Source organism: Panthera tigris, chromosome X, assembly GCF_018350195.1.
Source record: "Panthera tigris isolate Pti1 chromosome X, P.tigris_Pti1_mat1.1, whole genome shotgun sequence".
Lineage (NCBI taxonomy): Eukaryota > Metazoa > Chordata > Mammalia > Carnivora > Felidae > Panthera > Panthera tigris.
Window position 1 is genome coordinate 71,261,452 of NC_056677.1, and position 26,489 is coordinate 71,287,940.

A 26,489-nucleotide genomic window follows, 5' to 3' on the forward strand; every position below is an offset into this window, starting at 1 on the left:
TTTGAGAGAGGGAGAGAGAGAAATAGCAGGGGAAGGGCAGAGAGGGACGAAGAGAGAGAATCCCAAGCAGGCTCCACACTGTCAGCACAGAGATTGATATGGGGCTCAAACTCACAAACCATGAGTTCATGACTTGAACCAAAATCCAGAGTCAGCCACTTAACCAACTGAGCCACCCAGGTGGCCCACAAATTAGACCATCTTTAAAAAAAAAACAAATAACCCAGGTGAAAAATGGGCAAAAGACATGAATAGACATTTTTCCAAAGAAGACACACAGATGGCCAACAGACACATGAAAAGATGCTCAACATCACACATCATCAGGGAAATAGAAATTAAAACTACAAGGAGATATCACCTCACACCAATCAGAATGGCTAAAATTAACAACAGAGAAAACAAGAAGTGTTGGTGAGGATGTGGAGAAAGGGGAACCCTCTTGCACTGTTGGTGGGAATGCAAACTGGTGCAGCCACTCTGGAAAACAGTATGGAGGTTTTTAAAAAAGTTACAAACAGAACTACCTTATGATCCAGCAATTGTACTACTAGGTATTTATCCAAAGAATAAAAAATACTGATTTGAAGTGACACATGCACCCCAATGTTTATAGCAGCATTACCAACAATAGCCAAATTATGGAAAGAGCCCAAATGTCCATCAACTGATGAATGGATAAAGAACAGATAAAGAATATGTGTATATACACACATGCACACACACACAATGGAATACTACTCAGCCATAAAAAAGAACAAAATCTTGCTGTTTTCAATGACATGTATGGTAGCTCAGTCAGATAAAGACAAACACCATTTGATTTCACTCATATGTGGAATTTAAGAAACAACATACGAACATGGCAGGGAAATAAAAGAGACAGGCAAACCAAGAAACAGACTCAAGTATATGGTTACTAGAAGGGAGGTTGGAGGATTTAAACAGGTGATGGGCATCCAGAGGGCATTTGGTACACTGGGTGCTGCATGGTTAGTGATGAATCACTAAATTCTACACCTGACACTAATATTGCACTTTATGTTAACTATCTGGAATTTAAATGAAAACTTGGGGGAAATAACATTTATAGCTTAATGAAAATAACATAAAACAGAAAACAATAAAATTTATATTGACTCCAGTAGATCTGGAAGGTTCACCTTGATAGGGGCTTAGAATGAATTAAGATCTAGAGCCCTCAGTCTACCTTGGAACACTGGCTAACTCCTGAACTTTACATTTACAGATCAGTGTTTCTTAGTGTCATCTAAGGAGCACCTATATTAGATTCTTTTGGGGTGTTCCTCAAAACTGCAAATTCCATGACTCCATTCTAAGCACAGTATCCAATTTCACTCTGTGAGGGTGAGGCACAGAAATCTCCTTTAAATAAACAAAACCAAAACATGTTCACCTGGTGATTCTCAGGCACATTAAAATTTGAAAATTACCGAAGTTTGGTCTTTAGACCCTTAGCCCTCAGCTCTCTGTTGCAACTGAAATCTGTAGCAGATCATAAAGAAAATTTCCTCTGTTCAAAGTCTGTAATAAAAACTAAGTCAATGTTAAGGTAAATTAATGCTATTATTTTACTAAGGTATCCATTAAAAATAAACAAATAATATGAGCTATGTAAATTTTTCATGTCACTAAGAGCAACAAGTACACCTGGAAGGGGCCCCAAAAAGCTAACAGGATCTGAGTAAATAAGTACGATATAAACAATTCATTATCAGGCTTTCCATGATGGGAACACATTCATGCTTCAATATGAATGTATAAGGAAAAATGACTCTAAGAGGATTAAAAATTCCTTCATCATCCTCCACAAAGTAATTCATGACCCAGAATATGAATATCCTGGGTCTTCAAAGATAGATTTTTCAGGACAGATTATCATTTTTCATTTATGTAGTACCTTTGCATTAAGGTGCTAAAAGTACTTTACAAGGCTTTAAGCTGTGTGCCTATATCTTACACTAGAGAATTACTTTCTAAAGCAAAGTCACTGCTTAAATATTACATGTTTTAGACTTGAATTTCTCTCTACCATATCTCAAAATACACTGGTGTTATAACTAGTCTATAAGAAATTATGCCACTTAGACTATACAAAATTACTGTAAAATTAAACAGCTTAAATTTTATAGTTTTAAGCTTCCTGATGAAATTATTAAAGTATTTATGGCCTGAACAATACTATTTCTTTATATACCCCTAAAAAAGTCATACAAGAGATATAGGTTTGTAGATGCTTAACACGTAGCTAGAAATAAAAATACATAGCAATTTAAACAGCTCCTAAAACTTCATCCCGTTTTAATGTAAAACCTAGAAATCAAAGACTACTACTTAGTGTAATTCAGACAAGAGTGTATCTTAGTAACTAAATAATAAATCCTAGAAAAATATAATTGAAATGTAAAAACATAGAGATAAATATACATTCTCAGCATTTTTTAAAAGCACGTAAATTCTTATTTCAATCCTAAGCCAGTGTGCAGGCCTAAAATGATTATAAAAGAATTTATCCTCAGGTAACAGGTCAGCATAGTTTAACGACAACAATCTACCTAAAAAAAAATCATTAAAGTGTCTTCTCTTGGGAGTGACATGCATTATCAGCAGATTAATTTGATGAGTCTTTAGGTGAGCTCCATTTTTAAAAATGCAATAGCAGAGGGCTTTGTTGTCATCTGATAAAAATCAATTAGAGGAGGTAAGGCCACAAGGAAAACTAACATCACTCACCACCCACCCCAGGAGGCTGAAATGATTTGTCTTCCAAGCTTGGATGATCAGGAGCTGTAGTTACACTGCAGGGAAATTAATTTAGTTTCTCTATATTCTGAACTTTCTTTGTTCTCGAGGGTCTAAACACAAATTACTTTTAATCAAGGTTGATATGTTATTAATACCAAGGACGATCTTTGAAGAATCATGTGTTTTTTTTTTTTTAAATTGACTTTAGCAGTTTTCACCTGTGCTTGGGGTGGCTATAGGAATGTAACTTATATCATCCTTACTTTCTGGATTCTTTGTCCACAACAAGGCACTGGACTGAATGGCGAAGACAATAGATTCCACCAAACACAGCACACATCCTGGGAATAGAATAGGAAAGTGTGAATTAGGATTCTTGAATTGAACATTAAGGCAGCATTATTTTCTTTGAAATATCTTACATTTAAAACCTGATCTTACAGAAAAAGGATTTTGATAACTTTTTATTTTCTCTGCCATAGAATTAAGAATCCCTCAGAAGATTAGTAATTTTGATGCAGCGAGAGGTACTACTGTTAATAACACAATGTGCAAGCCTAGAGTATGACCAAGCCAAAAGCGACCCTAAGCGAAGCGAAGCTATTCCCTCAAGCCACCTACTAACTTCCTAAGATACAAAGGCTACAAATAGCATCAAGGGGTAATGTATGAGACCCCCAACAGAAGTGACCACAGAGAAGTGTTAAGAAGGAAACAAGCAGGGAAGACTGTGGGAGACCCCTGGAGATTTTGCTTACCATAAACATAAGCAAAAACTACATTGGAAAACGAAAACTAGAGCAGTAAGCACATGAGTTAATGTTGCAGAAGTTCTAAGGAGTTTGCTGATCTCATGAATCTAAGGGCTTGGATTCTGATGTCCATGTAGGGACAGGAGAGGCCTTAGGATCCAAATAAGGCAGGGAGTAGAAAATGAGATATTCTCTCATAATGTCTTCCTCCTTAAAGGACTACATTTCAGTGAAAAGGTGATGGGGGGGAAAATCCACTTACTGTAAGAGGGAGAACACAAAACCTGTTTTATCTAAAGCCTTGGGTAGAGGAAAATTATACCTCTGTATTTATAACCAAAGGTCTGTCCTCACACAGGTGGGGGGTTTGAAATTGTACCACATGATCCAAGAAACCCTTAATAAAATACCACGAAAAGTGGCTCTGAATCACTAGTACCTCTAGAGACTTGGTGGAAGCAATTGCTATAACTTTCTGGAGTGATACGAGGCCACATGAAATTGCCACAGATAGAGTCCCCTTTTGTTGAGTTTATAATCTAGTATTATACAACAGATAAAAATACCTTACCCTTAGTGAGAATTAACTGACTCAACAAATGGTTTGGGGTAGCTGAAATATGGGCAGTCTTATGGGGACCGCACCCTCTAACTGCACAGTTGCCTTAACCTTTCACATTGTACAATGGGATACTATAAGCAAATTAAATGAACTCCATCCTTATCTATGAACATAGATAAATGGCAAAAACATAAAAAATGAGTGATAATAGCAAGTTGGGGAAGAATACGTCCAGAGTGATATCATTTATAACAAGTTTCAAAACTTCATCTGCAAAATACTACTATATATAATTTATGGATACATATATATGTACTAAAAGTGCAGATACATTTAAGGGAATTACAAACACCAAATTCAAGATAGTAGTTATCTCTGGGAAGAGAGGGAGTAAAAGTTACCCCAGAAGTTTCAAATGTTCAAGTTTCTTAAAAAATATATATTGAGAGCAAATATGACAAAATGTTAAGATCTTACAAAACTGTGAATGGTGATATGGGTGATCTTTATGGTTATTCTCTGTACTTTCTGAAGTGTTCTTGAAATATTTCATAATCAGATTATAATGAAAAATATAAATGAATGATAGAGATAAGTGGCATTCACTATATGGCATAATACTTCTATTATCTTTCTAAATTCAATTCATTTTAGTGAACATGACCAAGCTAGTTAGGATAGGTCAGGTAACAATTCATTCTGCTATAAGACAAGATAGAAATTTTTTTCCATTGAGAAATTTAGAATACAAGAAAAGGCACAATAGAGCAAGCAAGAAGAATTTCATGTGCTTAAAAACCCTTTAGAGTGCAAATTTTACCCAGGACACTTGCTGCAAGATATTCTCCTTTCTTGCTAATCTTGTTCACCAGTCACATACCAAATTATAGAATGATATTTATTAATTGTTCAGGTATACCTGGTACTATTTGAGACACTGTACTCAACAGATCCTACAGTGGGTTAGAAAAAAATAATCTATTAGACTGTTTAGCTATATTTCCCAGGCGGTATTCTACCTCCTGTTGTTGGTAGGGGAATAGTGATACAGTGATATTGACGTGATTGAGATAATCAGCCCAACCTTCACCATTAATTTCCTGCTGATACTAAAAAAGGCCACATGCACATGACATATTACTGGCACACTAAAAATAAATAGGCTAAATTAGGTTAAGGTCCCAAAATGGAAAATCAAGTTAAAAACTACACAATCAGCATTCTCATTTGCCTGGGGATATCTTTTTGTTATGTATGTAGCAGCATCAGAGTTTCCAAGTTCCTGATAAGCAGCTACAGTTGAGTTGTTACCAACTGACCCACAGTTTTTCATTTCAGTCATACTGGTCCATGTTTTTACACACACACACACACACACACACACACACACACACACACATCAATTACCCCCCTCAGGGAAAAACAATTTTTAAATATCTTCCCACATTCCAAGAAAAGCAGGGGATCGAGTTCAGAATCAGTAAGAAGTTGTATAATGTTAAAAAATCAAAATATTAGGGGCATCTGCGTGGCTCAGTCGGTTAAGCAACCGACTCCTGATTTTGGCTCAAGTCATGATTATCACCGTTCGTGAGTTCAAGCCCTGCATTGGGCTCTGCACTGTCAGTGCAGAGCCTGTTTGTGATTCTCTCTCCCTCTCTCTCTGTCCCCTCCACTGCTCATTCTCTCTCTCAAAAACTAAATTTAAAAATTTTTTAAAGATTCAAAATATTATGTCACAGACTATTATGGCATTATCAAAAGCATGAGAAATCCTCTTAACTAAAATTAAGTGTAACTTTTTACAAAGACCTGCTTTCATTATATATTATACTATGAAATACATTTCTACTTTAGTATATATTATCAAGTATCCCTTTGTTTGAAAATTAATTTCTATTAAGTTTTAGGGTAAAAGAAAGAGGCCTCTGAAAAACATAGTTAAATATAAAATGAAAAAGAGGCAGCTATAACTTTATTTTAGTAAGCAATCAACAAATTGCCTGGTTTTCAACATGATTTAATTAATAGTGGACATATATAGAAGGAACACAAGAATGTAAAAGAATGTTAAGAATTGGTTTGTGTAGATGATGGTGAATATTACAAAGGAAGAAGTCCAATAATCAGACACAGTCAGAATCCAACCAATTTCCTCTTAGTTTTAAACAAGAACATAGGAAGTATTTTGTGCTCTTGGAAAGAATTACTTGATATCTACCATAAATTTATGCAATTGCAAAAAGTGTATACTTGTATATATATATACACACACATATATATATACACAATATATATACACATATATACATATATGTATATATACATATACATACACATATATACATATATGTATATATACATATACATATATACATATATATGTATATATACATATACATATATACATATATATGTATATATACACATATATATACACACATGTATATACACACATATACATATATACATATATATACACATATATATACACACATATACATATGTGTATATATACATATACATATATACATATATATGTATATATATACATATGTATATGTATATATATATATATATATATATACATATACATATGTATATATATATATTCATGCTGCTTCTCATTGGTTTTCCATTCCAGTCATGCCTGTTAGGGAAAAATATGTGTGGTTCACAATGATGGCATTTGTTTTCTCTCACATCTGTGTTTTCCTCACATACCTTTATGTCCAAGTGACAAAAACCAGTGGCTTTGTCACCAACTAGACCTCAAGACCCAACCTTTACTGCCCACAGGCTTGCACTCACTGACCTTTGTCCCACATTTTTCCTTAAGCTATTCTTTCCATCTTATGTCTTAACTCAAGCAAAGGGAAACCAAAACTACCCCTCAAGCCATAGCAACTGCCCTGAGAACACCTCTAGCCAGCCCAAATCAGTTTGAGTGCAACCCCTGACTTACACCTGCACAGATGGACTATGGAGTGACCTCTAGAATGACTGACAACTAACTACCTTTACCTCTTTATAATACTAAAGTCTCTGCCCAAGTAGAAGCATAAGCCTCATTTCCATTCCATACCATGTATGTATAGGCATGTTTCTTTAAGGCCCATTTGCGACCTATGTCTGCCTCTACAGAGGATGACAAGTCTTCTCTAAATATGCAACCTTTTTTTTAAAAAAAATAATGTTTATTTATTTTTGTGAGAGGGAGAGAGAGAGAGAGAGAGAGAGAGAGAGAGAGAGAGAGCGCTCAGGGAGACACAGAATCTGAAGCAGGCTCCAGGCTTTGAGCTGTTAGCACAGAGCCTGAGGAAGGACTCAGACTCACATGAGAGATCATGACCTGAGAATATTCTAAATATTCATCCTAACCATAAATAAAAGGAAACCATTCACATTTGCTCCAGGAGTCCTCAGGGCTTTGGAAGTTTCCCCATGATCTTATTTGCTCCTCCCTTTGTATGACAACTTACCTGGTCTGTGACTCACCAATGAGCAACCTTGTATTTGGTTAGTTTGAAAAAAATGCAGGGGAAAATGAGAAAATTGAAGAAAACAAATTTTGGCTGAGGGTTATTTGCTGGCAATGAGTCACTGAGGAAATACTGGTGGCAATCAGTCTCAGAAAAAACATGCGTGAGAGGCACAATACCAAGCAGTATTTTGAGAGCTGCATTTAAACCTCAAATTACAGGAGCACTTGGGTGGCTCAGTTGGTGGAGCATTCAATTCTTGATCTCAGGGTCAGGAGATCAAGCTCCATACTAGGTATGGAGCCTACTTAAACAAAAAAACAAAACAAAACAAAAAAACACACACTCAAATAGACATTTACATAGAAGTTAGGAAATAACAATTGGCTACACACAGGTCTTTGGGGCAAAAAGCCAATGACAACAATACAAATAAGCGTCACAGCATTGTGTACTCACTACATGCCAAAAGCTTTAACATGTATTAACACATTGCATCCTATAGGCAGAGTTTTACAGACTTGGAAACTGAGGCAAAGAGAGGTTAAGTGACTTGCTCAAGGTCATTTAGTAAATGGTATTGCTGAATGAAAACTCAGGCAGTATGGTTCCAGTGGCTTTCCTGTTAAGGATCATGCAAACTGCCTCACTGTCAGTATCATCTTTTTTTTTTTTTTGGCATTATGAAAGAAAGCAACATGGAGTCAGATGGTCAAAGTTACTCTCTAATTCTTCACAAATTGCAAAGATTATTACAAAGAATAACAATTTCTCAATTTCTACACATTTTAACTCACAAGTACATGTTTATTCTCTATCTGTACATATTAAATGGATTATGTGTGCTTCATTTTGCATAGAACATAAGTTCACAGTAGGAATAACCATGGAAATACTCACCTTTAGAATATTTAGAGCAAATTATGAATACTTTGCAATCCATGTTTTAAGAGGTAATTTATAAAGTATATTGGCAAACTAGAGATTTGCAAATAGAAAAAGGCAAACACTTTACCATGAATTATTTGGAGGTAATAAGGTTCCACAAGACATGTTTTTTTCCAGTGCATTAAATGGCAGCCTAGTGACCTAAGAGTTAACACAGCTTTAATGATGGACAATTAAGCCACCAACAACAGTGAATACTACTGAGATGCCAGTTATGCTCCAGCTTTGGTGTAATTCATACTACCCATCCTGGGGTCTAACATAATGCCTAGCAAGGTAGCTCTGTACACCTACCTTAGGGTACTATGGGGCCCAGAGGCATGCATGCAAGTATACATTTTATGGGATTTGCCTAAAAAAAAACAAAAACAAAACAAAAAAACTACAAATATACTAAATATTTGTAGTTTTTATAAAAAGTCACTACAAAAATACCTTTGAAATACTTTACCAAATGCTATTAAAGGTCTGTTAAAAGAGAATTCCAAGTGACCAGTGATCATTATCACTGTACTTTAGTGACAACCCAGATTAAGTTGTACTGGGAAAGCAGAAGTTCATTTAGTAGTAATTAAGACAATTAAGCTTCAGTGATTGCATCTATGTATATAAAGTTCAACTGTTTTATTTACTTGTAACTATACTGAGACATATACATTTATCAGAGTACTATATTTAAAACAACATTGAGTTTTCTATCATGTTTATTCAGTGTCTGCTGGCCAGAAAGATGTATGTGGGGAAGCCTTCTTGTATGTATGTTTATTTTTATATACTTAAATACACAAGCATAGTTGTAAGATATATTACGCAGCATATAGCATGTTTATGGGTTACAAACTTATATTGCATATTTATATTACATTATGTTTACTGGTTACATATTTATATTTCTTTTTTTTTTAAAGTTTTATTTTTATTTTTTTTGAGACAGAGAGAGACAGAGCATGAACGGGGGAGGGTCAGAGAGAGAGGGAGACACAGAATCTGAAACAGGCTCCAGGCTCTGAGCTGTCAGCACAGAGCCCGATGCAGGGCTCGAACTCACGGACTGCGAGATGGTGACCTGAGCCGAAGTCGGCCGCTCAACCGACTGAGCCACCCAGGCGCCCCTATTTATATTTCTTAGTCATGTGTTTACTTATACTACAATCCCTTTTTTTTTTCCCCTTCTTGGTATTTGGTATCTTTCCTCTAGCAGGAAGTAGGGGGAAGGGAAGTATTATTGTTGCTGCAGTTGGTCTGTCTCCTGGGAATGTGAAATTGGACAGCTTCATTTCTATTCCCCTACTCAAGATCCCCTCTGCAACTCAAGTGGTTGTCATCCAACTCAGCACAGACTTCCTATTGGCCCAGAACTAAGTGCTTTCTTAAGAGCAAGAGCTAAACAATAGGTAATGACTCCTGTAGCCTCAGGAAACAGTTATGTTCATAACACTCCCAAGCCACACCTCATTCCTTGGTATAAGTTCTTAGGATTCATTACCTATGAAGTTTTAGACTATTCAGCAAGACCATCAAAAACAAAAATTAAAAAAAAAAATTTTCAAATGAGTGGTCCATTACAACATGGCCTCAATGACAGTGATCCGGTATGTTCAAATTGGCAAGCCCTACCTGATATTGGTCATGGTGATAGAACCCAAAGGAACTTGTTTGGCAAGCAGCGATCACCAAAACTATATGGTCAATAGAAGTTAAGTGTATAATCTCAGTCATGATGTACAAATTATATAGAGATTATCTCTTGAAGATGGTTGTGAAATTAATGTGATAATCTATAGACTGAGATTGCCTAGGTGCCTATGTTGATTCCCCTACTTACTACCTGTATGACTTAATACTCTGGGTAGGAATATCTAGATAGGAGGGCACTAGTTTCTGACCTTAAAAAAGTTAACATGGACCTGGAAGGACACAGCACTGCTGATAATTCAAGAAATTATATGTCACAAGTATCTGAGTTCAATGGGGCATTTGATGCAAATTTCACACTCTTGAAAAAAGTTGTGGACAGATCGATCACCCTTTAGGCATTGCTGTCATTCCTGAAAGGCATAATCATCATGCTTATCTTAGAAAAAAACTGTCAAAAAGCAATACATAGCCTTCAGAAAACTCACTCCCAGAAATTGCCTCTATTTTATAGATCTAAGCCATATATCTAGCTTCCTCTGTTCTTGGTGACATTCTGCAGATGATATATTTTTTTTTCAGCTTTTCCAGCTCTCCTTAAATTTAACCTTCTATAGGAAAAGTCACAATAAAACTATGTATTGTATGACAGAAACAGATCTTCATTAATAACTGTACCAGGGACCCTAAATAAATTAGTATAAATTATAGAATACAAGTTATCATTCAATCTTTTTATTTTCACTCTTTAGTTCTCTTTATTTCTTTTGGGAGTGGGTGGGTGAAATGAGTGAAGGGAATTAACAGTATACGTAGTGTGATAAGCACTGAGTAATGTATAGAATTGGTGAATCACTATATTGTACACTTGAAACTAATATAACACTGTAGTTGATTATACTGGATTTAAAAAAAAAATCATCATTCAATCTTAAAAAAAAATAAAGCCTTTCAAAAATACTGGAAGTCAATTTATATGCTTGGGTCACAACCTAGGCTCTGTATCTATACTTCACATGTGGAATGGCTCCCCTGTATGGATGTATACCAGAAACACTATGTTAACTCAATGATTCTCCAATATAGCCTATTGCAATCAATGGAGCTTTTGATGGAAAAGCACTGTTTCTGGACTATTCTTTAAAAATACTATTGGGGCGCCTGGGTGGCTCAGTCGGTTAAGTGTCTGACTTCAGCTCAGGTCACGATCTCGCGGTCTGCGAGTTCGAGCCCCGCGTCAAGCTCTGGGCTGATGGCTCAGAGCCTGGAGCCTGCTTCCGATTCTGTACCTCCCTCTCTCTCTGCCCCTCCCCCGTTCATGCTCTGTCTCTCTCTGTCTCAAAAATAAATAAACGTTAAAAAAAAAATTTAAATATACTATAAACTAAGCTCTTAATGAAACTGAACATTTTGGTCTGAACACACAGGCTAACAGCTTCATGTTTTGTTTTGTTTCTTTTTTTAAATCTGTCACATATCTACTTAAGGAAATTAATTTATTTATAGTTATAGGTTATTTATTTTGAGAGAGAGAGAGAGAGAAAGAGAGAGGGCACACACACAAGTGGGAGAGGGGCAGAGAGAGAGGGAGAGAGAAAATGCCAAGCGGGATCCGTGCTCCACGCTGAGCCTGACACAGGGCTTGATCTTATGACTGTGAGATCATGACCTAAGCTGAAATCAAGAGTCAAAGGTTAGCCAACAGAGCCACCAAGGAACTCCATGCAAATTTATTTAAAAAGAGATCTTTCAAATTCAAAAGAAAGCCCTAGGTTCAAACTTTTAAGATATAGCAAAGAAGTCTATAGTAAATCTACTTAGGCTCCCCGTGACATTTCTTTTGGTTAATTTCTTTTTTCTAACTCTTTCTCTAATTTGACATTCTGTACATGATCTATTCATTTCCTATATTAATAATTCTTATTTAAGTCATTGATCCACTTGCTGCCTAGTCTTCAAAACTCAAATTGTACAATAACACAGGTAAGTAGGCATCAATTCTAAATCAGGACAATAATATACTTTTATTTGTAATGCCCTTCATGACATATATCCAGTATAGAGTGGGTCTTTCTGAATGCAGACACAAGAATACCCAAAGCTAATGTTTTCCAAGGTCCACATAATAACCCACTTCATAGGTTGAAAAATATGTGCAGATCCATCTACTTAGAGATACGGTCACTTATGCCATTTTCCTGCCTTCTCACATTGTCTTATGAAATAATCCTTCAACTAATAATCTTCAGCTCAGTATTTTACTATCCAGAAGTCCTCAGTGTCAACTATAAATTGGGAAGCAGCTCAGTGTTACTATGCGGACTGTCCACAATCATTTTTAAAATGTTAAAAAAAAAAACAACTGTAAACATTTCTTGGGAGAGCCTACTGTAAAAATCTCCCCATGCAAATAAGAGTTCATTTAAACCAGATCTTTTTCCCTGTGTTTAAACTAGATCTCTATGCATGACTAAATATTATCCCCAACCCCATTGGTGAGAGGACATTCTTTAAGTGGTCTTTGGTATAAAATCTTAAAGGCTTTCTGAAAATATTTACCCCCTCAAAGAACCCTGTCAGATGGCTGATGTATAATTATCTTACAAAAACCATGTTCTTTCTTGTAGGTTACGTGTTCAATAATTTCACCCTTTAGCTATTTATTAAAAAATTAACTGTCAGATCAAATATCCTTATTCTTCTATGGTTCCTGGGCTCCTTTAAACTGTATACCCTCTATACCTTCTCCATACCCCCAAATCAACTGATTAACTGCCCCTCCTAGGGAAGGGGCAGAAAGAGAGGGAGACACAAAGTTTGAAGCAGGCTCCAGGCTATAAGCTGTCAGCACAGAGCCCAATGTGGGGCTCCAACCCATGAAATGCAAGCTCATGACCTGATCCAAAGTCAGAGGCTTAACAGACTTAACCACCGCAGCACCCCAGACTATCTTATTTTAAAGTCAATTGGTTTGGGGCGCCTGGGTGGCTCAGGCGATCATGTGTCCGCCTCTTGATTTCAGCTCAGGTAATGATCTCATGGTTCGTGAGTTCAAGCCCCACATCAGGCTCTGTGCTGACATTGAGGAGCCTGCTTGGGATTCTGTTCCCCCCGCCCCTCCCCCGCTAACTCTGTCTCAAAATAAATAAAAACAAACTGAATTGGTTCACACAAAAAAGTGACCCAGGCCTCTTTAGTCACCAATACTTTCATTTCCTCCTTCCTTGGTTGGCATGTATCAATTTATACAGTGAAGTAATATGAAGGACAGTCATTTGTGTTAGGCAAATCCTAGGAAAGACCTGCAAGCATTCTCAATTCAAAGGTTAATGGTACTAACCTGGAACGTGATTTACCTAAGGCTATGTATAAAACTGGAATTGTTGAATCAACCAACTAGCCACCTGCTCTACACTAGTTGCATAGTAGATGCAAAAGTAAAAGATGCACAGACTTAGCCCTCTGTTAAGTACATGAGAAAAATGATATTATTAAGTGTAACAACTGAAGAAAAATTAAAGACCATATACTTTGTGGTAGAGACTAGAAGTATTACAAGGGAAATGAAAGAAAAGAGAGATCAACATGTGTTGGAAGAGTAGTTACAGCATGTCAAAAGTAGAGGAAACCTTAAAACAGCTAGACCAAGTTTCTAGACCAAGTTTCCCTTTTTATTTTTTGGAACAGATTGAGAAGGATAGGTATTATCTCTGCTTTAAAGGTCTGGTAGGACTCCCCTGGGAAGCCATCTGGTCCTGGACTCTTATTTGTTGGGAGATGTTTGATAACTGATTCAATTTCTTCGCTGGTTATGGGTCTGTTCAAATTTTCTATTTCTTCCTGCTTGAGTTTTAGAAGTGTGTGGGTGCTTAGGAATTTGTCCATTTATTCCAGGTTGTCCAGTTTGTTGGCATATAATTTTTCATAGTATTCCCTGATAATTGCTTGATATTTCTGAGGCATTGGTTGTCATAATTTCATTTTCATTCATGATTTTATCCATTTGGGTCATCTCCCTTTTCTTTTTGAGAAGCCTGGCTAGAGGTTTATCAATTTTGTTTGTTTTTTTCAAAAAACCAACTCTTGGTTTCGTTGATCTGCTCTACATTTATTTTTAGACTCTATATTGTTTATTTCTGCTCTGATCTTTATTATTTCTCTTCTTCTGCTGGGGTTGAGGTGTCTTTGCTGTTCTACTTCTATTTCCTTTAGGTGTGATGTTAGATTTTGTATTTGGCATTTTTCTTGATTCTTTAGATAGATCTGGATTGCAATGTATTTTCCTCTCAGGACTGCCTTCACTGCATCCCAAAGCGTTTGGATTGTTGTATTTTCATTTTCATTTGTTTCCATGTATTTTTAAATTTCTTCTCTAATTGCCTGGTTGACCCATTCGTTCTTTAGTAGGGTGTTCTTTAACCTCCATGTTTTTGGAGGTTTTCCAGAATCTTCTTGTGCTTCATTTCAAGCTTCATTGCATTGTGGTCTGAAACTATGCATGGTATGATCTCAATTCTTGTATACTTATGAAGGTCTGTTTTGTGACCCAGAATGTGATCTATCTTGGAGAACGTTCCATGTGCACTCGAGAAGAAAGTATATTATGTTCCTTTGGGATGCAGAGTTCTAAATATATCTGTCAAGTCCATCTGATCCAGTGTATCATTCAGGGCCCTTGTTTCTTTATTGATCCTGTGTCTAGATGATCTATCCAATGTTGTAAGTGGAGTATTAAAGTCCCCTACAATTACCACATTCTTATCAACAAGGTTGCTTATGTTTGTGATTGTTTCATATATTTGGGGGTTCTCATATTTGGTGCATAGACATTTATAATTGTTAGCTCTTCCTGATGGATAGATCCTGTAATTATTATATGATGTCCTTCTTCATCTCTTGTTACTGCCTTTAATTTAAAGGCTAGTTTGTCTAAGCATGGCTACTCCAACTTTCTTTTGACTTCCAGTAGCATGACAGATAGTTCCCCATCCCCTCACTTTCAATGTGAAGGTGTCTTCAGGTCTAAAATGAGTCTCTTGTAGACAGAAAATAGATGGGTTTTGTTTTTTTTTTTTATCCATTCTGATACCCTATGTATTTTGGTTGGAGCATTTAGTCCATTTAAATTCAGTGTTATTATAGAAAGATATGGGTTTAGAGTCATTATGATGTCTGTAGCTTTCGTGCTTGTAGTGATGACTCTGGTACTCTGTGGTCCTTGCAACATTTAACTCACAGAATCCCACTTAGGATCTCTTGTAGGGCTGGTTTCGTGGTGATGAATTCCTTCAGTTTTTGTTTCTTTGGGAAAACCTTTATCTTTCCTTCTATTCTGAATGACAGACTTGCTGGATAAAGCATTCTTGGCTGCATATTTTTTTGTGCTCATCACATTGAATATTTCCTGCCATTCCTTTCTGGCCTGCCAAGTTTCAGTAGATAGGTCTGCCACTAGTCTTATTGGTCTCCCTTTATATTTAGAGCATGTTTATCCCTAGCTGCTTTCAGAATTTTTTCTTTATCCTTGTATTTTGCCAGTTTCACTATGATATGTCGTGCAGAAGATTGATTCAAGTTACGTCTGAAGGGCGTTCTCTGTGCCTCTTGGATTTCAATGCGTTTTTCCTTCCCCAGATCAGGAAAGTTCTCAGCTATGATTTGTTCAAGTACACCTTCAGCCCCTTTCTCTCTCTCTTCCTCTTCCTGGAATTCCTGTTATATGGATATTGTTCCATTTGATTGCATCACTTAGTTCTCTAATTCCCCCCTCATACTCCTGGATTTTTTTATCTCTTTTTCTCAGCTTCCTCTTTTTCAATTTTACCTTCTAATTCACCTATTCTCTCCACTGCCTCTTCAATCCGAGCTGTGGTCGCCTCCATTTTATTTTGAACCTCATTTATAGGATTTTTTTTAGCTCCTCATGACTATTTCTTAGTCCCTTGATCTGTGTAGCAATAGATTCTCTGTTGTCCTCTATGCTTTTTTCAAGCCCAGAGATTAATTTTATGACTATTATTCTACATTCTTGTTCCGTTATATTGCCTAAAACGTTTTTGATCAATTCATTAGCTGCCGCTAATTCCTGGAATTTCTTTTGTGGAGAATTTTTCCGTTTCATAATTTTGGATAGTCCCTGCGGTGGGACGGAACTGCAGAGCACTTCCCCTGTGCTGTCTGGAGTAACTTGTTTTGGTGGGTGGGGAACAAATGTCTCTTAGATTTCTGAAAATTCCCTGAATAAAAAATGTTGGTTATTAGAGAATAAAATAGGCAGGTTACTTTGGTCTGAAAGATGTTTGCTAATGTGTTCTCCAAATGTAACAATAAATACTTGGTAATGTGTATGTTTTGTTCTTGGACTTTGGACTAAAGCTGAGGAAAAACATAAAACAGTATAAAATGCTTTACAATTTATATTAAAAAACAATGTCCTGGATTATAACAAAATCACCATAGCATCTTTGTGGCCCTTTGTAGGCATCATTCTTCAAGCCACTACTGAATGAATGTATCAAATGGGAGATTCCCTTTCCTGTCTTTCCATGCTGTTCCTATAATCTTGAGGAAGTTACTTACATATTTTGGACTTTGGTGTTCTCTCATTCTCTCTTTTTAAAAACTTAAGTTAGAGATCAATTTGTGTTCCACAATTTCCTGAGGTAGATCTTGATCTATTTGATTTTCCACACTATCAGTACTCAAAAAATGTCACTTGAGTATTAACACCTAGTAAAAAGTATTTGGTGGTGTTCATATGTGCATGTGTATGCACAATATTTATATTACATTTTAAAAGTTAAAAAAATTCATCCTTTATGTTTTAAGAATCTTACTACATTAAAGGGAAAAAAAGAAAATTTAGGCCACGGAAAGAATGGAAGATTGAATTACCCAGTAAATTATCAGTTAAACACACTCTTTTTACAAAAAACAAGTAACAATCTCTGGGCAGTATAAGTCTACTTATTAAAAAAGTGAATGGGGTGCCTGGCTGGCTCAGTTGGTTTAGTGTCTGACTCTTGATCTCAGCTCAGGTAATTATCTCACAGTTCGCGAGTGTGAGCCTGGCATTGGTCTCTGCCCTGATGGTGTGAAGCATTCTTGGGATTCTGTCTCTCCTTCTGTCCCTTCCCGGCTTGTGTGCACATACTCTCTATCTCAAAATAAATAAATAAACTTTATATATAAATAAAGAAAATATAAAAAAATGTAATGTTTGTTTGATTCCGCTGGTACTGCTCAATTTTACAGGTTATCACACAGTATATGAAACCTATTCTGAACTAGAAAGTATTTCTAAAGGCTGCTATGTTACCAACCACACAGATAACAGAAATAAATTAGAGCTTAAAAAGGACTTCTCTTTGGAAGATATATTGTGAGAGTCTAAAACCATATACACTGCATACATAACTTGTACAGTGTGCCAGAAAAAAATATTAACCAACTAATATATGGGAGGGATAATTCTATGGCTTCCTATACTAAAAAAATAGATAGATTTCAATGACTTTTCTTCCAAAGTGGTTCAATTTATGACATATTAATGAGTAGTAGCTAGTACAATAAATAAGCTTCATATTCTTTACTCAAAATAATCTACCTATTTAAATTGATAAAAAAAAATCAAAGAGCATTTATTCATGAAAGTGAACTCTAATAGTTAAAATGTTATTCACTTAGAATGCAAGGATATGACTTGCAAATGTCTTTGAATCCTCACATAAATATGCATGCCATTCATAATAGCCTTGATGAGAACCCACTGTAATTGGCTGAGAAATGCTTAAGGGGCTTATATAAACCAGAATATAGAATGGTGGTTAGAAATCACAGAACAGGTGACACTTCATTCTGGTAACCTGGTGGTAAAAAGTGCGGACTATGATGTATAGATGGTAGCAATGTTACTACTTTAGGATATAAACAAAACAATACTTATATGAAATTATAAAGTGTTGTGTAGAGAATCAAATATAAAATTAAGTTAATACACCTAGGCTAAGTAAATGCATTTTTATTACAATTCACACATATATATGTGTATGTGTATTAGTGTGTACATATTTTATATATACTTTTACATAGGAAGACCTCAGAGTTACTTTAATTACCAAAGAATCACCCAAAAGTTTAATATGCTACTTCAAACATAGGAGTTTTTGTTTTGTTTTGTTTTTAATCAATTATCTATCTACACATATATACATTTAATTACATAATCTCCTGAAAGAATCACTTCAAATTGGAGGGTGAGGTATAATTTTTATAATAAACATTAAATCTGAACTGTACACAGAATTCTGAGATAGGCTCTGCAGAGGATAAAAAGATATGGAAGGCTGGCAACAATTCACTCTGAAAGAGGTTGCAATCATTTTATGGCAAAAATGTCTTCTTTGCTTAGGATTCAACACATATGGGTCTCATTATGAGGTTTATAACAGTACAAGACAATCAAAACTTTTCAATGTCTTTTTCTTTAAAAACAACAAATAGGGGAGCATCTGGGTGGCTCAGTCGGTTAAGCGTCCGACTTCGGCTCAGGTCATGATCTAGCGGTCTATGAGTTCGAGCCCCGCATTGGGCTCTGTGTTGACAGCTCAGAGCCTGGAGTCTGTTTCAGATTCTGTGTCTCCCTCTCTCTCTGACCCTCCCCTGTTCATGCTGTCTCTGTCTCAAAAATAAACGTTAAAAAACAACAACAACAACAACAACAAATAGAGGAGCTGGGTGGCTCAGTCAGTTAAGCATCTGACTTCAGCTTAGGTCATGATCTCAGGGTTCATGTGTTCAAGCCCTACATGAAGCTCTGCACTGACAGGGAGAGCCTGCTTGGGATTCTCTCTCTCTCTCTCTGCTCCTCCCACTCTCTCAAAATAAATAAACTTCAAATTAAAAACAAAAAACAAACACAAATTACAAATAAACAAACACCAGATACTATTTACAAGATATGATCTGAGTTAGGAAAGGAAATACAGGGATTTAGCGGAAAAATAGGAATGAGGCTAAATATTTCATTTTCAAAAAAGGCTAGTAAGTAAACAAGTGAGCTTCTACTCACTGCCCAGTAATCTGTTCCTTCTGCTGTATTCCTTACCTAAAAGCTCTGTAGCAGTGAGTAGTTGGTGGCAACACAAGAGAAAACAGTGTGACTCCTTCTGAATCAGGCAATGCCACAGGAAGAGGAAAAGAACGATTAATAAAACCATAGGGGCACCTGGGTGGCTCTGTCAGTTCAGCATCGGTCCTACTCTTGGTTCTGGCTCAGGTCAAGATCTCACAGTTCTTGAGATTGAGCCCCGCATGGGGCTCTGTGCTGGTAGGCTTGGGAATCCTCACTCCTCTCTGTCCGTCCCCACTCATGCGCTCTCTCTCTCTCTCTCTCTCTCAAAATAAATAAAGTTTAAAAAAAAAAAAAACATAGAGCCTCCCTCTTCCTTTTTAATTTAAATTGATAGGAGGACCTCTGGTCCTGTGGGAAATGACACTCCCTATTCATGTCTACTTTGGCAAGTAATTGGAGGAGGAAGAGCTCTTCTGGAAACATAGAGACCTATCCTATTCAGAAGTAAATTACTTTCAAATTTGTAAATTCTCACCTCCATTTGTCAACCACATGGTTAAGAAACATGGATATCTACTTCCAGCAATATACTGGACTGCACACCTTGAAGGGGTCTCTTGTTTCTAACAAAAAATGACTTTTTATATTAAACTAATTTTTACTTCATTGCTGAGATTGAAGGCAATAAGTGAAATGTCTGCAAGAAACTCCCTAACCCCAAACCCAAACACACACACACACACACACACACACACACACACACACAGTAAAAACCCTGAGCTGAATTCAAAGCTTTAAGAAAAAAACACTGCTATTTAAAAACAAAAGCAAGTCTTCATTCTAGCCATAACTAACTTTCTTCCCAAGATACATGAACCACATTTTTAAAAATCATGTCACTAAGAGATGTATTTTCTTTTTTTCTAAGTTTTTATTTATATTCCAGTTAGTTAACACACAGTGTAATTAAATTTTCAGGTGTAAAAGAGTGATTCAACACTTTCATATAATACCCAGTGTTCATCACAAGTTCACTCCTTCATCACCATCACCTATATAACCCATTCCCCCAGCCACTTCCCATCTAGTAACTATCAGCTTGTTCTAATAAATGCCTTTTTAATAAAGCTTTACCTTTATGTTAAAAAAAAAAGTCTTCTTGCTTGTATTCATCAGTGTGGGAGCTGTATCTGGGGCTCCTTTATCAAGTAACTTCCCCCTGAAAGAGCTGAAACGGTCCCAAATTTTATTGCCTTCTGGCTGAAGCGAACACAAATAATCCTTGAAGGAAAGCATCCTTAATCTGGGTCCCCAGATTTCCAAAGATTAAAACTAATCAAATATAAACTATCAAAGATAAGCATGGCACAAGAAACTAAACCAATAACATGAATCAACAGAAACAATACATGGCAGAATGTCAAATATATGAAAAAAATGAACAAGCAAGAGAGAATATCAATCGATGACAAGAAAGATTTGAGTAGAGGAGCAGAGCTTCTACAAATGAAAAATTAAATGAGGTAAAAAAAAATGCAAGGGTTAAACTACAGATTTTACAGAAGTACAGAGAATTACTAAACTGGAAAAGAGATCTCAATAAAGCAGCCAGAATATAGCCAGAATAACAAGGAGATATAAAGTATGAAATAGAGACTAAGAAGTAGGGATGAGAGAATGCTAAATTCTAAAACATTTCTATTTAGGATTCCAAAAAGATGAGAAGAGAGACAATGAAGGAAAATGTTATTTGCTAAGATACTGGCTGATAATTTTCCAAAATGATACATGACAATTCACAGAGGAAATACATTGCAGTTGTTTGAACCATATGGAATCATAGGCCAAAATGGTTTAATATTGTTAATTATATATGGTTCAACCTATACCAAGCTATATAAATACAAAGAAACTAACATATAAATTCACTGTAGTGAAAATGCAGAACACCAAAAGCAGACACTCTTAAAAACAACTTAAGTGAAAGGAAGTATCATTTATAAAGAAATGACAATTAGGCTGACATCAACTTTTCAACAGCAAAAAGGAATCCAAATGACAATGGAATAGAATTTTAAAGTACTGAGAAAAAAGAAATGCCAACCTAGAAATGTTTACCTCACAAATCTTCACTCAAGACAAAAAGGCAAAAAAATACTTATGTTCATATACACATAAACTAGGCATTTACTGCCAACAGATGTAAACTAGAGGAACTTTAAAATTAGATACTTCAGAAGGAAGGAATAGACTCCTATTAACAAGACTCATCCTGCTTGGTAAAAAACCGAGATTGCCATACAGGATGAAAAATATGTAATAATCTGCTATTTATAGTCCCAAATATAGACTTAGAAAGGTTGAAAAACAGAGATGGAGAAAGACATAACAGGCAAATAGTAATAAACTGGAGTAACTATTTGAATACCAGGCAAAGTAGACTTTAAGTTAAAAAATGCATTATTATGGGTAGAGAAAGCCAGAAAATCATGTAAAATATTAAATTCATCAGAAAGATTAAAGTTATAAATTTATATTATTTTAATAAATTGCCTCAAAATAAATATAAGGTAAAAGCTGATAGAATTATACGGAGAAACTGAAAAATCAAACATCATATTGGGAGATTTCAAAACACTTTATTACTGGTAGACCAAAGGAAAAAAAAACCTCAATAAAATTTGAAAATTACAACTCAAAGCCTGACTTACTAAACTCTAAGACCCGTAATTAGAGAACCCTGAGCCCTAGAACTAAACACATTCTTCTTGAGCACAAATGGAAAAATTATAAAAACATTACATACTAAGTCATAAAGTTTAAAGTATTAATACCATAAAAACATATTTTCCAGATACAACTTAATTTTCTACAATAAAATTAGATGGTTAGAGAAAAAGGATCTACCAAATCGGCTATTTTAAAACCTCTCTTAACAACTTATGTGTAAATGAAGAAATCATAATAGAAATTAAGGTGCTTAGGACTAAAAAATAATGAAAATAATACATAATAACTGTGAAGAGTCAAAACAATAGTTAGAATTTTATCACTTTAAATGCTTAATTAGAAAATAAGGAATAAAAATGTTTAACTCATTGGGTTTCAGCCTAAGAACTGGGAAGGCAGAAAAAAGGAGGGATGAGCTGAACAAAATCCAAAGAAAACAAAATAAAGGAGATGGTAAAGAATGGAAACTAATGAACTAGGAACACAAAGCTATAACAGAAAGAATCAAAAATCCCAAAAGCTGATTCTCTGAAAACATACTAGAGAAAATGTGAAACTTGCTCAAAGTTACATGGCTAATAAATGGAGGAGCCAGAACTTAAATCCAGGTAGTCTGTCTCCACAGCCCAGGTTTTATTTTTTTTTTAATTTTTTTAAATGTTTATTTATTTCCGAGACAGAGAGAGACAGAGCATGAGTGGGGGAGGGGCAGAGAGAGAGACACACACAGAATCAGAAGCAGGCTCCAGCCTCTGAGCTGTCAGCACAGAGCCCGACATGGGGCTCCAACTCACAAACCGTTGAGATCATGACCTAAGCTGAGGTCGGTCACTCAACCGATTGAGCCACCCAGGCGCCCCTCCACAGTCCAGGTTTTAAACTACTATGCTTCACTACCCTAAAAGTGCTAAGTATAAAAAAGATTGTTATGTTTGACTACATTAATCTCAATGACCTCCATGCAACACATATAACTAAGAAAAGATTAATATTCAGAATAAAAACTCCTACAAATCAATAAGGAAAACACAGTAACCAAATAGACAAATGGGCAAAACATATGAACATGCATTTTCCCCAAAGAGAAAACATGAATATCCAATAACCATATGAGGAGACGTTCCACCTCATTAAGTGATCTGGGAAATGCAAAATAAAGGTACAATGAGAAGATATTTTATGTGAGATTGACAAAAACTTAAAAATCTAATAACAAATGTTGGCAAAATGTAAAGCTATGGATATTCTTATATACTGCTGGGGGAAGTAAATTGATACAATACTCTGGAGAAAAAGCTGGGTACTATCTTGTATGAACATTAATATATCCCATGACTTAGGAATTCCACTCCTAGATATGTGTGCTAGAGAAATTCTTGAGCATGTATATCCTGAAACACACACAAGGATGTTAATAACAGCAAAAACAAAAACTGGAAACATCCTGTATCCATCAAAAGAAAAACAGAAAAATAAATTATGAAATATTCACAATGGAATACTACATAGCAATGAAAATAACTATAATTATACACAACAAAAATGATGCTTTGAAACATAATATTGAGTGAAATAAGGAATTTACAGTAGAATTCTATTTTATGAAGTTCAAAAACAGGCAAACTGAATATATCGTTTAGACAGGTAGGTAGACCAATATATGGATTTATAAAAGAATAAAACAACAAGTATGTTTGCATATACTAAATCTTGAATAAATGTCATTTTTGTTTTTAAATTTTCATCTGTGGGGCGCCTGGGTGGCTCACAGTAGGTTAAACGTCTGACTCTTGATTTTGGCTCACATCATGACCTCACGGTTCATGAGATAGAGCCCTGCATCAGGCTCTGTGCTGACAATGCAGAGCCTGCTTAAGATTCTCTCTCTCCTCTCTCTGTCCCTCACTGCTGGTATGTGCTCACTAGCTTGCACTCTCTCTCAAAAATAAATAAGCTTTAAAAATAAATAAATCTTCATCTGTTATTTAAGTATTAACTTAAAAAGAAACAAGAGAACCAATGCCAGTCTTACCTGCAGAAACACTGAGGAAGTTCTCCTTGACCATATAAAGGAAATAAAAATGGAGTGTTGCCATACCGCCCAAGACAGTGAAGAAAGTTTTTGGTAGCTTTGAGACCATCTATGGTATTGCTGGCTGTCTCTGATGTCATTGCAATTGAATGCAGGACAAAGTACTGGAGGTTGGGGGTTAATTTTTGAGTTTTTAAATACTCAGAAAATGTAATCTCCTCATAGGCTATGAAAAGATGAAAATTTATCAGTTAAAATCAGAACCAAACTTTAATTTAAAACGACTGCACAGAAGAGATCAAGCCTGTTTAAGACACTTGGCAAAGGAACCAGGTGGTAATATTATATTTTGGATAGAGATCACAGATTTTAGGCCCAGGGCAGGGGGACAGGCTAGAAACAATCTCTCTATCCTGACTGTACTGACGACACAATATTTAAGCTTTAAATGGCGTATCTTTGTTTAGTATTTTACAGATTTAAAACTAGAAAAACATTCAATCATTCATTAACCATCAAAATAGAGTTCCATAGTTGGCAATGTTACTTTATTATCATTAAAACTGCAGAATAATGTTAATAATTATACTTGGAAATATTAAATATGACAAATGAAACATATGACAAATGATATTGGCCAATTTTTTGGTGAAAACAATGAGAGTTGTACTTGATTTTTTGAAAGGTGTATTTTTTACTAAAACTAAGAACAATGAACTATGACTAAAAAGTAATGAAGCTAATTTCTGTGTGGCTAATGGAATCAGTTTTAATGTCTTATACCTCAAAAGATATGAGACCCCTAAAAACTACTCATTTAAAGCAAGAACAGAAAAAAAAAATGTAATTAATTGGACTGTTAATGGTAGGAAACACAATTCCATGACAAAAGAAAAAAAAACAAATTATAAAATTTTACTGAGATGGTTCACACTCCCCATACCATCTAGCCTCTTTTTCTTAATCAGTCAAAATGAATAATTCAATATACCAGGCAAAAGTAATCCTGGGAAAATGAAAAAAATACACATTTCTTAACTGATAAAAAAACAATGTAACAATTAAAAGAGAATATCTTCTATGAAGAACCAGTTGACAGCAGTATTTAATTAGCAAGAATAGAAATTAACACCCAGCACAGCATTTCCACAATGATTAAAATGTTCTATGGCTATTGGGCACTTCAAATATGGCCAGTCCAACTGAGGAACTGAATTTTAAATTTTATTTAATTTTAATTAATTTCAATTTAAATAGCTACATGTTGGTAATGGCTAACCTACTGGATAGTAGAGAATAAGAATGCACTTTAAAAGAGTAATGAGTGGCTCACTACATCAGAGCAAGCATATTAAAATAAGAAAGTTCAAATGATTAGAGAACACAATTTAATGGAAAATAATACCTTTATATTCATCAGGATGTTCTTCATACTCCATACAAAATGTAAGAAACTTCATTAGCATTCGCTTTTCTACCATAGTAAGTTGTTTGCTATTAAAGACATCTGCTCTAGAACAAGGAACCTAAAAAACATGATTTTAAGTTAGGAAACTGCTTCCTAGTGATAGAAGTATTCCAAATTACATTTTTTTCCCTTTAACTATAACAAGATCATTATTACCATTCTAGTCAGGCTGTTTCATGTTACTTTCCATCAGTTCTAACGACATCTCTGTTGACCTCAAAGCTAATTAACTTGTGAGCTCTTACTTAGTTCTGCCAAGTTCCTCCTTATGCCATTACAAAGCCAATGGCATGTCACCTCTACCTGGGAACAAAGGACAGCTCAAATCGAGCAATAATGCCTGAAATTAACATTTTCTTAACAGAAACATCAGGCTGCAGAATAACTTATGAAAAAATTAACACAAGAAGTTTTAATTGAGTAATTTCTTACTATTTACATTTACCATGTAGGATTGGAATTTGCTGCTTTGCCAGGAAAATAATAATCTTATTTGTTTATCCTTCCAAAACAAACCATAATAACTTAAGCTCATACCCAGTTACAATACTTGATCAGCAAAGTACCTGTTCCACTCTTCCTTCTCGAAATGCAAGAATCCTGGTAATATTTTTGAACTCTGCATATCGACTTACATTAGATTTGATTAAAAGATCAATTAGTAATCCTCGAGAATACAGCAGCTGTACAAAGAAAACATTTTACAGTATGAAATAAAAGGTAAAATTGTGGAAAAATTGATAAACACTAAATAGAGATACATAATTTAGTTATATTTTAAAATATTGTTAAAAAGCATTATACTTATTAATATTGGAGTACAGAACACAAATTACAACAGGTTTACAATTGGTTGATTATCTAAAACTCAAAATCCCCAAAAACTCTGGATTATCTGAAATTCAAAACCCAAAAAACTCTGGAATACAATGTTTTTCATAACTAGTTTGGCAATAAAATGACCCAAACTGATATAAGGCTCTTCTCTATTTGCCCCACTTACTGTGAATATTCATATATTTGACTGCAAAAATATTGATA

General features: G+C 35.3%; 1 protein-coding gene across 2 annotated transcripts in view; it reads right to left on the reverse strand.

Annotated features, from left to right (window-relative positions):
* CHM (CHM Rab escort protein) overlaps window positions 1-26,489 on the reverse strand; it is a 227,591-nt gene that overhangs the window by 110,423 nt on the left and 90,679 nt on the right. For both annotated transcript variants that reach the window (XM_007093297.3, XM_042974113.1), the window contains 4 exons: window positions 26,015-26,131; window positions 25,386-25,506; window positions 23,981-24,206; window positions 3,030-3,107 (listed from right to left, as the gene is read on the reverse strand). In XM_007093297.3, coding sequence (XP_007093359.2) covers window positions 3,030-3,107; window positions 23,981-24,206; window positions 25,386-25,506; window positions 26,015-26,131 — 542 coding nt within the window. The remainder of the gene's footprint in view (window positions 1-3,029; window positions 3,108-23,980; window positions 24,207-25,385; window positions 25,507-26,014; window positions 26,132-26,489) is intronic.